Here is a 17,151-nt window from a genome sequence, read left to right on the forward strand (position 1 = left end):
CCAACCACTGCAGCACGAGTTCGAACCCCAGCCAGCCAGGTTGCTGACCCACATAGTGCAGCAGACCTCTCCTATCTCGCCTGCTGCTGCTCTCAGTAGTGTATCTCAGTGGATCTGCCTGTTCTGCTCCCCATTCTGTCTGGTGAATCCCCCGCACCTCTGGCCTATACCCCAGTTCTTGTATGCATAAATAAATAAATCTTAAAAAAAAAATACACTATCTTTCCACTGTTTTATGTGAGCATTTTGATAATATCTGCCCAGTCCCCTTGATCAAATAGTGATCATTTCTTTACAATTAATAAAAGTATGAAGTTCCCTTTATGTATTCCTGTGAAGTTAGGGCAAGTTATGACAGTATTTTTTCTCTGCTAGATATCTTTGTCCTTATTTTCACGTTGCTGTAGTGTGTGGACAAGAACACTGTGGTCTTTAGGTTGAGCTTTTCCTCTTAGCATCATTAAATGTGAATAAGGGATAAGAGACAATCCTGTTCTCACATATGTAGTTGTTGGAATTCAAGTGGACTCAGTGGGGCATTGGCATCAGGTTACAGAGACTCTGGGATGGGCTCTCTTCTTGTGAAGCTCAGTTTTTCAGGATAGGGAACTAGGCTTTAGAAGATGGTAAAAGGTAACATTTTTACATTGTTGATACCTTGACATTTCAGTGCCGACACAGAAATGTAAAAATGTTCACAATAAGAAATAAAGCAGTAGTCATGACCGTGGCTTTTTAAGTCTCTTCTTGAAAGAGTCAAGGCATGTTTAAGGTGATTTGTTAGCAGCCTTCATGTCCCCTTGGCTGCTGCACTGGATCACATGCATGTCCCTGCCTCTGAGCCTTTGTCAGGACGTCTTCTGTCCTTTAGCACACCCTAGCCCGCCTGCTCCCCTGCTTTCCCCAATGCCAGCTTAATGGGAAGATGGAAACAGTCAGAACAGACCCCCCCTCCCTCCCCACCCCAGGCGGTCCATGAGCAGCACATCACAAAACCGGAGTTGCCCATGCTAATGTGTCGTTTTGTTTTGCCTTGTCTTCTGCCTTCTCAGAATATCTCTGAAGATGTGATTTTTTCTGTGATGTGCTATAAAGATGAGGATGAAGAGCTGTGGCAAGAAGACCCATATGAGTACATAAGGATGAAATTTGGTAATAGGGATGTTTTCATTCCTTCCTGGGTACATAAAGTCACATACCACGATTCCTGTTTCTAAACGGATTTATTACTTTTGTCAGACTCCCCAAGTCTGCTCTGCGTGGCAAACTCTGAAGCTGACCATGGGCTTGAGGCCCTGGGTGTGGGAGGGAAAGTGCCTACTCACCCCTTGGCGTCCCTTCCTGGGCCTTTTGGGGTGCTGTTTGTAGGTTGGGTTCTTCTCAGTCAGGAGGTCCTCTCATCTCTGCATGTCGCTGACCTCGTTTTAGGGACTAGATATTCTTTAAGGGAGTGAAGAGCTGCGGGGGCCCCATGTCTGATCGCTCAGCCCCAACGGGCCTGTCACTTGGGGCCTCCGTGCTACTCCATAGAGTCTGCATCAAGTTGCATTCTACGCAGGGGTGACTGTCCTCTTTTTCCCACGTCCTTGTCAACATTTGTTATTTCCAGTCTTTTCAATATAGGTCATTATTGCAGGGGTGAGGGGGCACCCCACTGTGGGTTTGACTTGTAGTCTTCTCTTTTTATATTTTTGTCACTTGTATTTATTTATATGAACAAAATAATCCTGTATTTTAACTGATATTTAATAATAGTGTTTTTAGATTTGGTGAAAGCTATAGGAGATGAGTCTTGGGTGTTAGTCCCACCAGCGTGTGACTGTGGCAAGTCACTGAGCCTCTCTGATGTGCAGTGCTTTCTGCTTTCAGTGGTGATGGTTCTGGGGGGGTTTGGTGGGATAACGGGGGTTTGGTGGGGTAACATGCACGAGTTGCTTAGTGCAGGTTCTACCCGCTGGTAAAGGCTTTACTGCTGCACCTGGCTCAGAGCAAGCACCAAGTACATGTTAATTAGCCGTACTACTCTTATTTTATTTTTTGAGATGAACACTTAGAATTTTTTTAAAAACACTAAAATATGGACATATCAGATACTTCTCATATAGAATTGCCTACTCTGGAATTTGAAAACTTGTGTGACATGAAGTGATGTATTTTAAATCAGTCTATGTCTAGTGAACACCTATCAAACTGAACTGTTTCTCTGCTGGGAGAGTGTCACTTCAGTTCTCACATGGGCCTTCTCCCCACTGGTTTGATGCCTGCCTGTGTGTCAGGGCAGTGAGGGGCAGGGTGGGCTCTATGACTCCCTGTTTAAACTAGTGCCCAAGCTCTCTCATTGTGTCGCTGCCACTGCGTCCCGGGGTGTGCCTGAGTGTGTCCTCCTCCCACTAAGTCAGCCCCCTCTTGGAACCTGGGTCCGTGCCGAGCACACAGCAAGCGCCCAAGTTTTTGTTGTGCTTGGATAAAGCACTTTTCCTGTCCTCAGGGTAACAGTTCTACCTGACATGTATTGCTTATTTTAATATGAATATTCAAAAGGACAACGTAAAGGATTGGATAAATGAGGTGCTAAAGCCATAGTTCTGCATCTGCTCTTGCTGTAAGTCATCTTCACCCTGTTGTACATCTTCGTTTTGGAATAGTGGTTTAAGATCTAGAATAAGTCACGATGTCTTTACTAACATGGTTTAACCTTTTAACATCTTAGATATTTTTGAAGATTATGCTTCTCCCACCACAGCAGCGCAGACCCTCTTATATACCGCTGCAAAGAAAAGGAAAGAGGTACAGTTGTCTCTGTAAATCCCGATCTGCAAGGCGACTGGTGCTTATTGGACAGATACCACTAGTATTTGTTTGAAAAGGTGTTTTGTCATTAACCTGCCACTTTAAGACTGTTTTTCTGTCTTAATAAGGGAGAAGGGTTATTTTATTTTCTTAATTATAATTGCTTGGTAAAACAATCAAATGGCTTTACTTTTGAAAGTTAATGCGCCATAGTTAATACTATAGTAAGCCAGTAAAAGCTCATGTAGACTAAAATGGATTCTTCTATTTCTTTAGGTGTTGCCAAAAATGATGGCATTCTGTTATCAAATTCTAACAGACCCGAACTTTGACCCTAGGAAGAAAGATGGAGCCCTGCATGTGATTGGTTCCCTAGCTGATATTTTATTGAAGGTTAAGCTACTCAAAATTTAATTTACTTAATAAAAATGTGAAGCATAGGCAAATGAGAGAATATGAAAGTTGAGCTGACTGTAAATAGCCTTCTTTCTGTCACCTGTTTCTTTGATTAAAATTAACTTTGTCATTTTTTTGTATGAATCTATTGCTATATAAAAAAGAATACAAAGTGACTTTAGTGCTATTTCTGATCTCTACAAAAATTAATGCCACATTATATCTAAGGCATTATTTCTTATTTTAAAGCATATAATATAGAGGTCAAATAATTTCACAGAATTATGAATAGAAGTATGTTCAATGGAAGTCAGACTAGACGTAAATTAAGAAGTAACCTTTGTTATGGACAAGTCAGTGAAGCTCAATTTCTGTTTCCTAACAGAAGAGTTTATTCAAGGACCAGATGGAGCTGTTGCTGCAGAATCATGTGTTCCCGTTATTGTTGTCCAACCTGGGATATCTTCGTGCGAGAGTGAGTTTTTCATATTTCCATTATGTATCATCGAAGTTTCATCTGTAAGGTAATCATTCAACTAGATGTTTTTGCAAAAATTCACATTTCTTGGGTAAATTCACTTTTACCACATACCGTGGTGAAATGAAGTCTATCAGAATATCCCTTCCGGTCATGTAAGCTGAGTAGAGAACTAACTTGTAAATAAGGAAAGTGTGGTTTTTAATTTCCATTGTTTTCACTTTGCACCCTGGTCTCATGTGCTACCTTTGCAGAGGGCAGTGATGCCACAGTAGCATACAGTGTAGATTCACAGATGGATTCTCCTTCAGTGTTCAGGACAGGGTGACGTTCCGGTTTGTCTGAAAACTTTACCCTGATTTCCAGCATGTAGCTATGCCTTAGTGAAAGGGAGAAAGTACCAATCCATGTCAATGCTATTTGTTTCCCAAGTGTATATTATTTCAAGAACCAATATGTTTTATAGAGAAGTAAAAATAGAACTTTAATTCAAGGGCCTCGTGTTTATTTTCATAGCAACGTCAACACAAAAAGTCTTGCTAAAAAAACAACGTATGTTAACAATGCCTGTGCCTTCAAAAGCATGGAGTAAACAGGAGATCACAGTCTCCGGAGAACCATCTGGTCAGATTGGAGATGGAGGTGCTGTGGGAACGTGCTGGAGGTGGGCTGCCGCCTCTGTAGCTGCAGGAATCGAGGTTCTTTTGCTAAAAGTCCTTAGGAATTCAGATAAATTACAGTTGATTGTTTTGTGCATGTAGAAAAATTAAAAAGTACAGTAATGGTGTAATTCTGTGGTTTAATAGTTTAAAATTTGGTAATCTATATCAGATTTGAAGTTCCTCATTCCAGGGGAGAGTGGAGAACTGGGGAGGCAGGCGTAGTGGAGGGAGGTGAGGACTGTGGGCTCTCGGCTGGCTGGAAACTATTTCTCCTGTGCCTGAGGGAGAAATCCTGTACTGTGAAAAAATAAGCAAGGATTAAAAAAGAAAATCCTCACTCCTCATGTGAGTGGAAAAACGAAATTTTTGAGGCCAGTCAGTGTACGGGAAAGAATATTCTGTTTATTTGCTCTGAAGACTGGCAACTGGATTTCAAGCACTGGTTGGTAGCAGCTTTTACTTATAAATGATCAATGAGTAATGAATCATCACATTAAAAGCATAAATAGGATTTCTTTTTTCAGACCCACTTAGATTTGGCTGTTTTCTTCTTGTTGTGGAAAATGTGGTTGTCCCTAGCTAACTTAGAATTAGAAAGACTCCTCCTTAAGCAAGGTGGGGAATCTGGAAGTAAGAGACTAGGAGGGCTCATAAGCTGTCCCCCAAAACACAGTGAGAGCCCTTGCTTGAGGCAGTGAGGGCTGGCGGAGGGGCACTGTGTGTGACTGCTGCAAGGCTCACCGAGCAGGGCCCTGCCCTTGTCTCCCCACCGCAGTCCTGCTGGGTGCTCCACGCATTCAGTTCCCTGAAATTTCACAACGAGCTCAACCTGAGGAACGCGGTGGAGCTGGCCAAGAAGAGCCTGATTGACGACAAGGAGATGCCGGTCAAGGTGGAGGCGGCGCTTGCCCTACAGTCACTGGTTTCTAACCAGGCGCAAGGTGAGGGTGGCTCCAATGTCTTTGCTGTCAGCATGGTCTCCTCAGAGTTTCTTTCACCCCCTCTCCTTACAAAGATGGTGCTCTGGGTCTTAGGGTTCAGGGTTCGGATTTTTGAGGTATTGCCCACCAGAAATTTATAGGAGCTTCTTCTAGCTCTTTTCAGGAGTGTAGTTTCTTGAAAATTTTAGACAAGGAAGCAACTTGATAATTACAAGGGCGCTAGTGCAGACAGGATAGACTTGGGGTCCGGTCCTGACCACTACACCCTGCCGAGGCCTACATGCTCCTGCATAGCGGGCTGGATTGGGCACTGCAAGACTCCCCCTCTTTCCATGGCTCTGCGGATTCTGAAAGCAGCGGAGGCCTTTCTAGTGATGTGCAGAGAACCCTTAGATTGGGAGTCAAAGTTCAAATAAACCTCTGACAATAAATATAACTTTGTGGGGAACGTGAGCCCAATTTCCCTTGTTCAGCAGCTTTTCACTGGATGACTAGACGTGGCGTGACGATGTGTGGGCAGGAGGGTGGGCATTGGGTCATTGGGCATCAGGAAGGTGGGCAGCAGGATGTGGGGTCCGTGGGCACCAGGTTGGCCCAGCCTTTGCATCCAGAACTTCGACACGCGTGTTCTGCTGCCTGGGGGCACACGCATGGCTCCATGTGCAGTCAGGTGGGCTGATGACTCCACTGTCACTCAAGGGCAAGTTGATGCCCCAGGCGTGACACACTGCAGCTGTGTGACTCCCACAGGGCAAGTGTGTGTCCCTGGCCAGTGCCCTCGGCTACCTGACCTCTTACCACTACTGGGTGGCGGACGTCTTTCCTTTTATTCGCCTTGTCTTACTGTTAGCTAAGGAGTACATGAAGCCACACGTGAGGCCTGTGATGCAGGAGCTGCTGCATATTGTCAGGGAGACAGAGAATGACGATGTGACGAACGTCATCCAGAAGATGATCTGCGAGTACAGCCAGGAGGTGGCCTCCATCGCAGTGGACATGACCCAGCACCTGGTAAGTCTGGGAGCGGGTGTGGTCTGGCACCTGCTGCCCCCGGGAGAGGGCATAGCCTAGGATGTAGGGGACTGGAGGAGTGGGCGTGGTTAGGAGTGGGCATGGCCTGGAGGGGTCATGACCCGGCACCTGGGGGCACTGGAGGGGGTATGGCCCTGCTTGAGGAGTGGGGGGGCCCTTGGAGAGGTTGTGTCCCTTTGGTGGAAAACCCTTGACTTACCTCAATAAATGAAATTCAGAATTTGGAGCTCAATTTTATGTGACTGAAATGCTGGTATGACAATATTTGCTCTGATAATTCTGAGTTAGCAGTTTCTATAGTTAGACTGAAATCCCTCATTTTCTGAGATTTCACAAGGGTGATGCTGCATGTGAGCCTTCTGGAGTCTCCTTTTCTGGGCTTTGAATCTGGAACTGGATTCCCTTCAGATTTGGGCAATTGTTTGTGTTACTTCTTTGACTTTCTCCCTACCATTTTTTTCTCTATCGTCCTGATGCGGAATATTGGGCCAGGACTGAGTCTCTCTTTTCCATGTCTATCTTTGTTTCATTTTCTAAGTGATTCTTGTACTTTGTCTTCTAAACATTTTACCAAGTTTGTTGTTTCGGTCTTACTCGATTTCAGTTTTCTGGGCTTTTCCTAATGACCCAAGAGGGTCGATATTTGCTCTCTGTGGTGGCTAATCCACGTCCCGCCTGGTGACTAGGAGGAAAGGATGACTGTGTTGAGACAGGGCTGTCCTGTCTCCAGGCGTCCAGGCTTCCAGGTGCATGACTTAGTGAAGCTGGTTTACATGCGCGGCCCTTTGCAGACTGAGCATGAAGGGTGGGTGTGACAGTCTTCATTGTTGAGTGTGCTTCTTTTTGCAGGCAGAGATATTTGGCAAAGTTCTTCAGAGTGATGAATATGAAGAAATTGAAGACAAAACAGTAATGGCCATGGGAATTCTGCACACCATCGACACCATCTTGACTGTTGTAGAGGATCATAAAGAGGTAGGACTCTGAAGTCTTAGAAGGTCGTTATAGTGACATTGACCCACAATACTATGGTCAGCGAATTTAATGTCTTGACTTTTAAATTTCTATTTAGTTATGTTGCTCGGTTTTTAAAATCATGTGAAATTCTAGGGGAAAGTCACTTGGTGGTCTGGGTGGGAGCATTGATACAGTCCATTCCTCACTGCCTGCAGGCCAGGGTTGGGTAATAAGACCCGTACCTGGTCAGAGGTGAGTCCTCCAGTCTCAGTGGCTTGTGTAGAGTAATGGGGCAAAACTCTTGTCATTGCAGACCTGGGAATGGATGAGCAGAAGAGCTTAAAACACCATCTTTCCTAGAGCAAATCCCAGAACAGTTTTGGGGTAGAATCTATGCAGGCATTTACCACATGCTTCTCCACTGAGGGGTGGCTCATGTGCATGTGGCTGCAGGGCTGCAGAGGAGGGAGATGAGGCCCTGTCAGGCTCTGTGTGGCAGACGCCATGCTGTCTGTGCAATGGGGACACAGAGCAGGTGGCCGTTCTCTGAATAGCATGTGTAGCCCATGGCTGCAGGTCACCTTGTGCTTGTGGTGCAGCGGTGGTGGCCACCCGGTCACCTCCCAGCAGGCCTGTCTTCAACTAAAAGACTTGATGTGAGCTTTCATTGCCATATTCATTATTTCATTGCCATTTCCATTGCTTTGTGGTGCAATGGAAATGTCCAAATTAAATGACAGCACATGTGCTTATCGAGAATTCTTTCGCCTTATATTAGAACTTGTGTTTTATTTTATTTTTGAAGTTTTTAAATATAGTACTTTTTTCTTACATTTTTGTTAACTTTTTGACAGTCTGTGATTTCTCCCCTTGGGTGTGGTCCCTGTAGTTCTCCCCCTACCCATGGCACAGGGTCATGGCTGCTCAGGTGCCTGTGCCCACACTGCACTCCTGACGCTGGATCTGCTTTGTGTCTCACAGAGGAGTGTGTGAACTTGCTGTGGTGAGCAAGGGAGGGGACCCAGGTAAAATCCAGAAGCTTCCTTACTGACAGATAGAAAGCTTAAAACCTTCAGCTGGATGGCTTTACGAAGGTCATCAGTAGCCGGAGACAAAATGGGTTCCAGGTCTCCTGACGACATGCCCTGTGATTCTGAGCTTTGAATTATTAGAAGCAAATTTTAATAACAGCTTTTCCTTACAAGGAAACATTGCACATATTTGCATATCTACACAAACACTTAAGTATGAAAAGCAAAGTCAGAAATCATCACGAAAGCTCAGGCACATGCAATTTTGCTTGTGGTTTTATTTTATTTATTTATTTTTTTAAAGAGGCATGCATTATTTATTTATTTGTTTGTTTGTTTGCTTGTTTACACATGCACTGGGTACAGTCAGAAGCGCGGGAGGGTGAGAGAATTCACCAGAGCCAGAGCGGGGAGCAGAGCAGGCAGAAGGACCGAAGTACACTGCTGAGGGGAGCAGCGGGCGGCAGGAGAGGTCTGCGCGCCATGTGGGACCCTCCTCCGGTGGCCGGGGAGCAGCCGGGGATCGAACCGGCGCCGCAGAGGCTGCGGGCAGCTTCGCAACCCAGCGCTCAACCGCTGCGCCACCGGGGAGGCCCTGCTTGTGGTTTTAAACTGGGGGATTTTGGATCATCTAAGCTTTTTAAGATAAAGTTTATCTGAATTTTAAAATAATATGCTTGAGATTGAAGTAGAATACTTAGATGAAAAACATAACTCAGGATGATTTAAGAAATATTTGGTATGAACACATTGAAAAATTGAAAAGGAATGAAGTATTCAGTGAAATTCTACCTTCTCACTCAGCTCTTTGAGGAGGTTTTTTACATTCTCCCCGAGATTTTTCTACTGAAACATATGATCAAAAAGTGAGAGTACATATTTTAGTTTTCTGAAAACTGTGGCAGTTTTCATCTGCGCTTTTTAACTTAATGTATCTTTAATGATCCTTTTATGAAGTCAATGAGGTCATATATTTTTATTTATTTTACTATTTATTTATTTATTTATTTATTTCGTGGGACCCTCGCCTGCGGCTAGGGAATGAACCGGCGCTGCAGCGGCTGCGAGCAGCCTTGTAGCCCAGCGCTCAATCGCTGTGCCACCAGGGGAGGCCCAAGGTCACTTTTTTTTTTTTTTAAAGATTTATTTATTTATTCATGCAAGCACTGGGTACAGTCAGAAGTGCAGGAGGGTGAGAGAATTCACCAGAGCCAGAGCAGGGAGCAGAGCAGGCAGAAGGACCGAAGTACACTGCTGAGGGGAGCAGCGGGCGGCAAGAGAGGTCTGCGTGCCATGTGGGACCCTCCTCCGGTGGCTGGGGAGCAGCTGGGGATTGAACCAGCGCTGCAGAGGCTGTGGGCAGCTTCTCAACCCAGCGCTCAACCTCTGCGCCACCCGGGAGGCCCCAAAGTCACATATTTTTAATAGCAGCCTGGTATCCCTGTGTCAGATTTATTTAAGCCTCTTTCATGGATATAATTTGACTGCCTCTTATTACATGTGCATTTGGTTGTTGCTGATGACAAGCTTTGCTGCAATGGATGGTCTTTCCATAGTGACAATCTGGAGGGCATGCTCCTTGAGGTGGAATTGCTGAATTGAAGGAAATATCCAGGAGCCAGTTAGAAGGCTACTCCTTACTCGTCCTTTGAGGTGCAACCAGCGTCCACTCTCCAAACGTCTCTGCCCAGCACCCTGCTTTCTAACGGTTGCTGTCACTTTACTGATCGCTGAAGGGTGTTCTATTTTGTACTCGTTATGTCTTAGGATGAACACCTTTTTATAAGCTTAAGTTCTGTTTATGTTTCTTTTTTTAGTAACCTTTGCCTTTTTTATTGTCAACTGGATTTCATCAACAAAAGGGAATTTGATCTTTGTAATACTGCTTGAAAATGTTTCACTCAATTTTTCATGTATCTTTGACTTTCTCCTGTTCTGTGTAGAGATTTTTAATTTTTGAAATCACATGGCTCACTACATTTATTTCTGGTTGCTGGACTCTGAGCCATTTTCCTTTTTTGGGAATATATATGAATTCGTTTAAAATCTTCTAGTATTTTTAATGGTTTGTTTTGGCCTTCACGTTGAAATCTTTGATCTATTGGGAATTTATTTTGGTAGAAAACATAAGTTAAGGAACTAATTTAATTGGTAATTTTATTGTACATTTAATTTACATTTCCATCATTAGTCCACGTTGCAGAATTTTCTGGTGTATTTGCACGTGTTAACTTTTACATGAAGTTTAGAATTATCAGCTTCTCTCAAAGATCCTATTGATATCTTTATTGGGATAATTAAATATATAGATTAATTTAGGGGTCATCATGATGAATTTTAAATTAAATGTTCGAAATTTGTCTTTAGGTTACTCAGCAGTTAGAAAATATCTGTCTACGCATCATCGATCTTGTTTTACAGAAACATGTAATTGGTAAGTTCAAAGGCTGAGTATAAAGGTAAACTGAGAATTTTTTAAACATTTCATGAACTTCAAGTGTGTTTTCAGCCCCTCAGTTAAACAAGCCGGACAGTGTTGAGAAAGAGAAGTTTGCATTCTCTTCATGTTTTGGATATACTTTCTATAATTAGATGCTATTTCTATTTATACATAAACTTAATATATCCAATAAAAAAATTTTTTTTAAGATTTATTTATACAAGAACCAGGGTACAGGCCAGATGTGCGGGAGGGTGAGAGGATTCACTAGAGATAGAGCGGAGAACAGAACAGGCAGACTAATGAACTACACTGCTGTACATATTTTATAAGTTTCACAAATTGATAAAATACTGTACAGCCTTTAGATTGTGAAAATAAGTGAGTCAGGTAGATATTTCAGCCTGGCTTCATTAAACTCTCCAAAGAATATTAATTATTTTATAATTTTTAAGTCCTTTATAGGGCCTCACTGGTGGCACAGCGGGTTGAGCGCCACGCTGTGAGGTTGCCCTCAGCCTCTGCAGCACAGGTTCGATTCCTGGCCAGCCAGGGGAAAAAACCCACATGGTGTGGCAGACCTCTCCTGCCTCTCCCACTGCTCCCTTCAGCAGTGTCTTCAGTCCATCTGCCTGTTCTGCTCCCCGCTCTGTCTCTGGTGAATTCTCTCACCCTCCCACACCTCTGGTCTGTACCCCAGTTCCTATATAAATTTAAAAAAAAAGTCCTTTATAAATTTAAAGTCCTTGTCTGAGAGAAGCAGGATAGTCTTATCCATTTCTGATATAGTTTTGTAAGTGTGAACACTATTTTCCACATCATGACAAAGACATTTTTCTCTCAGTTTTCCCAGTAAGGTGAGTCACAGCAGATCTTTGCCTTGTCTTATGGGGGGACAGGGGGCAGGCCCATATCACTGAACCAGAATGCTGAGGAAGTCAGTGCTGAGAGGCCTGGTGTGTGTGGCTGGCCTGGCCCTTCTTCGTATGTCTTTCCACATTGGTGTTGGCTGGAGCTCTAACTGTGGGTTCTCGTCTTTCCAGAATTCTATGAGGAAATCCTCTCGCTGGCATACAGTCTGACCTGCCACGGCGTTTCCCCTCAGATGTGGCAACTACTGGGCATCCTGTATGAGGTCTTCCAGCAGGACTGCTTTGAGTACTTCACAGGTGTGGCCCCGACAGGCACACCTGTACCTTATCTGGACAGCATTTTCTGTGATTCTCTCAAAGTGCATGATTCCAGCACTCACCAGAAAATAGTTGTTCTTACCCCTATGGAGTGAAGCTGCTCTTTCCGCCCTGGGCACACAGATCAGGGGCCATAGCGGCCTACTGTGGCCTCCTTTGTGCCAGCAGAGCCAGTTTTCACTCCAAATTCAGCTCCTACTTGCTGAGAGCTAACTGCGTTCCAGGCTCTGTAGCAGCTCCATACTAGGATGGGGACAAAGTAGACAACCCATGTCGTTTCCACTCTTCCTTTCTGGGGAGGGAGCCACAGAAGACCAGGAAAACTTGCTGTGTGTCAGGTGGCATGCTGCGGAGAAAGAGAAGAAAACTCAGACCGATCGCTGCAGCGAGCTATGTTTTCATCTCTCCTCCTGTAAATTGGGGTGCTCTCTGGTCTGTAGCACTTTGTGGTTGTGAGGGGAGATAGTGGCGTGTGAGTGCTTCAGTGGGAATAATTTATTTCTATCTGTGTTATTCAAGTCTTTTTGGAATTTTGACTTTCTGCCCAGACATGATGCCTCTCCTGCATAATTACGTGACAATAGACACCAACACGCTGCTCTCCAGCCCAAAGCACCTGGAAATACTCTTCACAATGTGCAGAAAGGTGAGTGTGTCCTCAGCTGTCATCCTTGTGGCTCTCCGCAAAGTTTTAGGGTCTGACTTGAGGGCATGTCTCCAGTTTGTGTAAGTGTTCAGTTCTGTGTTACCTTCATCCACACATACTTTTTGCTTTATATTTTCAAATCCAGCTTGGGATTGTGATTTGAAAATTTTATGTAATGCTTTGTGCTTAAGAATGTTTCCCACTTTGGTCACTGTACTTTATGATGTTCAGGGTCAGTAATTATTCTTTAAAAAGATGCATGTTTGCTTGTGTGAATAGGAAAAGTGCTAGGGAAGTTAACACACAGTTTGTCTTTTACAATTTTTGTTTTGATTGAACATATATAGTAGTAGTCTCCAGGTGCAGGTGAGTTGAACCCAAGTAAGACAAAGTTGGAATCATTGGAAAAACAACATAATTTAGCTCAATGCTAGGTCATTTATAAGCTGCACAGTGGTGGATGCAGACAGTGTCATATGCTGTGTCACCTTTGTCACAAGCTCTTGGTTTTTCCTTGGTTGGACCTTGGTATCATTGATGACTAGTGTTTTTCTTCTTTCCATGCATAGATACATACACTATAAATATAAATGATTACCTAAAGCTGGCAGAGTTGAAATTTCTGATAAATGGAAACCAGAAACCCTTGGAGCTGGGAGCGAGAGCAGGTGTGCAGCCTGTCTGGGAAGGGACATGCAGCAGCCCCTCTGTGTCTGCCCTACTCAGTCTGGAGTGGTTCCCCTTCAGGTCTCTGTGCCTGGGAGACTTTCCTGATGTGTAAAGGGAAGGACGGAATCAGTATTTATCCACTCACTTGGGTCTGTGATAACCCAGCTTGTTAAATAAAGCCTAACCACCTGGTGGTCTTGGCCACCCGCCTCTCCAGCCCCCTTCCCGTCAGAGATAGCTGCCAGTGAGGGAAAGTGCAGTGGAAAGCCTCATGGCCCAAGTCCCTTGGTCACGCACTGCCGCTCTGCATTATGGGGGGCAGAGTGAGAGTGATGTCCTAGTATTTATCAAGTAGTTAAATCTGTTTCTTCTTACTTTTGTTAACGACTAGTGTGTGTTAAACTCTCGCCTAATACCAGGTGTCTCCACAGCACTTAGTACGTGTTATTTAGACTTGACGACGTCTTGAAGAAGGACCACCTTTTAGTCAGAAGGGAGTCAGGGGCACAGTCTATTGTCTGGTGCCTTGTGTTTAGTGTATCACCCTCTGTCTCAGCTACTATGTGTCGAGTCAGAGCTGAGCCAGGGGCCCTGGGTGAGCGATGCGCCGATGCGCCGCCCAGCTGCCGTGGCCCCACGGTTGTGTGACCATCCCTCTTCAGTCTTCTCTGCTTTCAGGTGTTCCCCTCCACAGTCTCATTTTACCACTTTAATGTCCCTGTGGAAAGGACTAGAATTAAATGAGAGTGTTCAATGTGTCATCTTTATTGGGAACTTCCTTTGAAGTAATTTTTCCTTAAGTTCTGTTTTTCTATGAAATTATTCAATTCATGTAAGTTTTCAAATATAAAAGGATTATAGTCTCCATGGTGTTCTCTTCTTTTTTTTTCTTTTTTTAAAAGATTTATTTATTTATACATACAAGAACTGGGGTATAGGCCAGAGGGGTGGGGGATGAGAGATTCACTAGAGACAGAGTGGGGAACAGAATAGGCAGATTGACTGAAACCCACTGCTGAGGGGAGTAGCGGATGAGACAGGAGGGGTCTGCCGCACCATTTGTGTAGCTCCCAGGTCAGGGAGCGAGCTTGTGCAGCAGTGGCTGTGGATAGCTTCACAGGCTGTGTCCTAACCCCGTAGGCCACCAGGGAGGCCTGGTGTTCTCTTATTATTATTTTTTTTAGAGATTCATTTATTTATGCAAGCACTGGGGTACAGGCCAGAGGCACGGGAGGGTGAGAGAATTCACCAGTGACAGAGCAGGAAGCAGAACAGGCAGAAGGACCGAAAACACTGCTGAGGGGAGCAGTGGGCAAGACAGGAGAGGTCTGCCCCGCCATGTGGGCATCTCTCTGGCCCGCCGGGAATCAAACTGGCACTGCAGAGGCTGCAGAGAGCTTCACAGCGCTGCATTCAACCTGCTGCGCCACCAGGGAGGCCCTTTTCGCTTATTTTTAATCTTGTCTTGATCTGTAGTTATGTCTCTTCTGTTCTTAGTATTTTTTTAAAATTTTACTTTCTTTGCTTTTTAGAATAATTTTGGCAAAAACTGCCTTCTTCATTAAACCTTTTCTCAATGAATCTATTTTTTATTTTTCTCTTTTACCTTTTGTTGTCTTTAGTTTTCATTTCTCTCATCTTCTTTGGGTTAATTCTGTTCTTATTCTTATGTCTTGTGTTTGGTTCTTTAACTTAGTAATTTTTTCATCTTAACTTCTAATACAGACATGATTCTGTGAGCCTCTTGGGAACCGTCCTAAGGGGCAACCAGATTTTATGTCTGAACACACGCATATTGTAGAGCTATAATAGTGAAAACACAGAATTGTCAACAGGGGAACAGTTTGGCCTTTGTTGTATCTGCACAGTCCTAAATGGCTGTAATGTCCATGTGGGGAAACGAAAGTGTGTATAGTATCAAATTATGGTTGTTATTATTATGAGAAATGGATGTTTATGAACAAGAAAACAGAAGGAACAGAATAACACAGAGTTTTCTTCATTGTTTAATCAGAAGACCGGTTTGTTTTCTTTTGATTTCATTTTGTTGTTTTGTTGTCTGGGGATGCTTTGTTTATCTGGGCAATGAACTCACATAGCCCTCTTGTTAATCCAAAGTGAAGTAAGTGAATTACTCCTCCTTCTAAGAAATGACACTGGCTAGGGAGGATAAATGGGCTTTAATTTCACCTTCCTCTGCTGGGTTGGCAAAGTAAATTTAGACAGCAAGCAAAGCTGTGATTCTAATGGCCTGATTTTTATGGCTATTTGCCTCCTGTGGACTCATTTGAATTCTCTGCTGGGCCACTCACTACTAAACTGACTGTAATCACTGCAGGTCCTGTGTGGAGACGCGGGTGAAGACGCAGAGTGTCATGCGGCCAAGCTCCTTGAAGTCATCATTCTCCAGTGCAAGGGCAGGGGCATCGATCAGGTGCGTGTGTATAGCAGCCTTGCGCTTGACACCCCATCATGCATTTGCATTTCTGGGCAGCTCTCCTGCCCACCTGTGTCTACGCAGTTGTCTTCTCTGAGGTGTTTGTATAATAATCCTGCCCTTTTGTATGTTAAAAAAAAAGAACATGAACAACATTTTATTTATAAGGTGATGGAAAATAAAGAAATACTTTGTGCTTGCCGGTGCACATTGTATTTAAATGACAAAGAAAACCCCCACACGATTCGCGAATTGGAGATCTATCATAAATTCTAGCTGAGAAAGATGTACATGGAAAATTCTGCAGTGATTTAAGAAGCTAGCAAGTCTATCCTGAAAGTATACATAGATATGCAGCTGCTGCTCAGCTGGGTTTCCATTGTTCTGTGTTTTCTCTTTGTTTTGCTAGTTAAGTGCTCCCACATTTCTTGCAAAAAAGAAAAGTTTCTCTACTAATTTAAAATATATTCCAAATTTTCAAGACAAGTTTTGATACTGTTGCGGTATGATGTTTAACTTCTGAGGAAAACAGGTCACGTGTTCATGCCAAACTGGAGTTCTCTCTCTTTCTTACCATTCTGTGATTTTGCTTCATGTTTTCCTAACAGTAGCTTTACTGAGGTCTTACTCACCTACTGTCCAATTACGCATTTGGGACACATGCTCTGGAGCTTTCAGCACATACACAGAGAGTACAGCTGTCCCTACCATCCACCCAGGACATTTGTCACCGCCCCCCAGCAGTCCTGGTCCTGAGTAGTCACACCTTATCTCCCCTTAGCACATCCTGGCCTATTTCCTTCTCTTGGATCTGCCTATTCTAGACCTTTCCTACTTGTGGGGTCGTATGGGTTTCTCCTGAATGACTCCCCACTCTTTGTCATGCAGGGAACTGCATCCCTGCTTCTCTGCTCTTGGTGCCAGGGGTTCCACTGTGTGGACCTGTCACTTCTGTCTGTCCGTCTGTCAGTCGATGGACACATGCGCTGTTTCCACTTCTTGGGTACTGTGAATAACGTGTGAACACTTGTGTTTGAATTTTTTTGTGGACATGTTTTCATGTCTCCTGTCACATGCTTGGTGGTGGTGACTCCATCGTCAAACATCTAAGGAATTACCTGGATGCTTCTCAGCTGCCAGCGTAGAGTGAAGGCTCTGCTTTCCTCAGATCCTTGCTGGCACCTGTTTCATTTGTCTTTTTGTCTTTTGTTTATTTATCTATTGTGTAGAAGAACTGGGGTGTAGGCCAGAGGTATGGGTTGGTGAGAGGATTCCCCAGACACAGAGTGGGCTGCAGAACAGGTGGATCTACTGAAATCCACTGCTGAGGGGAGCAGTGGGCAAGACAGGAGAGGTCTGCTGCGCCATGTGGGTCAGCATCCTGACCAGGGATTGAACTTAGGTCGTAGCAGTCATAGCGCTGAGACTTAACCCCTAGGCCACCAGGGAGGCCCCTCATTTGTCTTTTTGTCTGACTACCCT

At 44.2% G+C, this 17,151-nt stretch overlaps 1 protein-coding gene across 4 annotated transcripts in view; it reads left to right on the forward strand.

The window, feature by feature from the left end:
- IPO8 (importin 8) overlaps positions 1-17,151 on the forward strand; it is a 51,433-nt gene that overhangs the window by 18,071 nt on the left and 16,211 nt on the right. For all 4 annotated transcript variants that reach the window (XM_037514088.2, XM_037514090.2, XM_037514091.2 and 1 more), the window contains 11 exons: positions 1,053-1,152; positions 2,711-2,787; positions 3,067-3,183; positions 3,572-3,661; positions 5,102-5,267; positions 6,118-6,278; positions 7,149-7,274; positions 10,655-10,721; positions 11,771-11,896; positions 12,466-12,563; positions 15,571-15,666. In XM_037514088.2, coding sequence (XP_037369985.1) covers positions 1,053-1,152; positions 2,711-2,787; positions 3,067-3,183; positions 3,572-3,661; positions 5,102-5,267; positions 6,118-6,278; positions 7,149-7,274; positions 10,655-10,721; positions 11,771-11,896; positions 12,466-12,563; positions 15,571-15,666 — 1,224 coding nt within the window. The remainder of the gene's footprint in view (positions 1-1,052; positions 1,153-2,710; positions 2,788-3,066; positions 3,184-3,571; positions 3,662-5,101; positions 5,268-6,117; positions 6,279-7,148; positions 7,275-10,654; positions 10,722-11,770; positions 11,897-12,465; positions 12,564-15,570; positions 15,667-17,151) is intronic.

This window comes from Talpa occidentalis, unplaced genomic scaffold (genome assembly GCF_014898055.3).
Source record: "Talpa occidentalis isolate TD23 unplaced genomic scaffold, MPIMG_talOcc4v2.1 talOcc4.16, whole genome shotgun sequence".
Taxonomy (NCBI): Eukaryota; Metazoa; Chordata; class Mammalia; order Eulipotyphla; family Talpidae; genus Talpa; species Talpa occidentalis.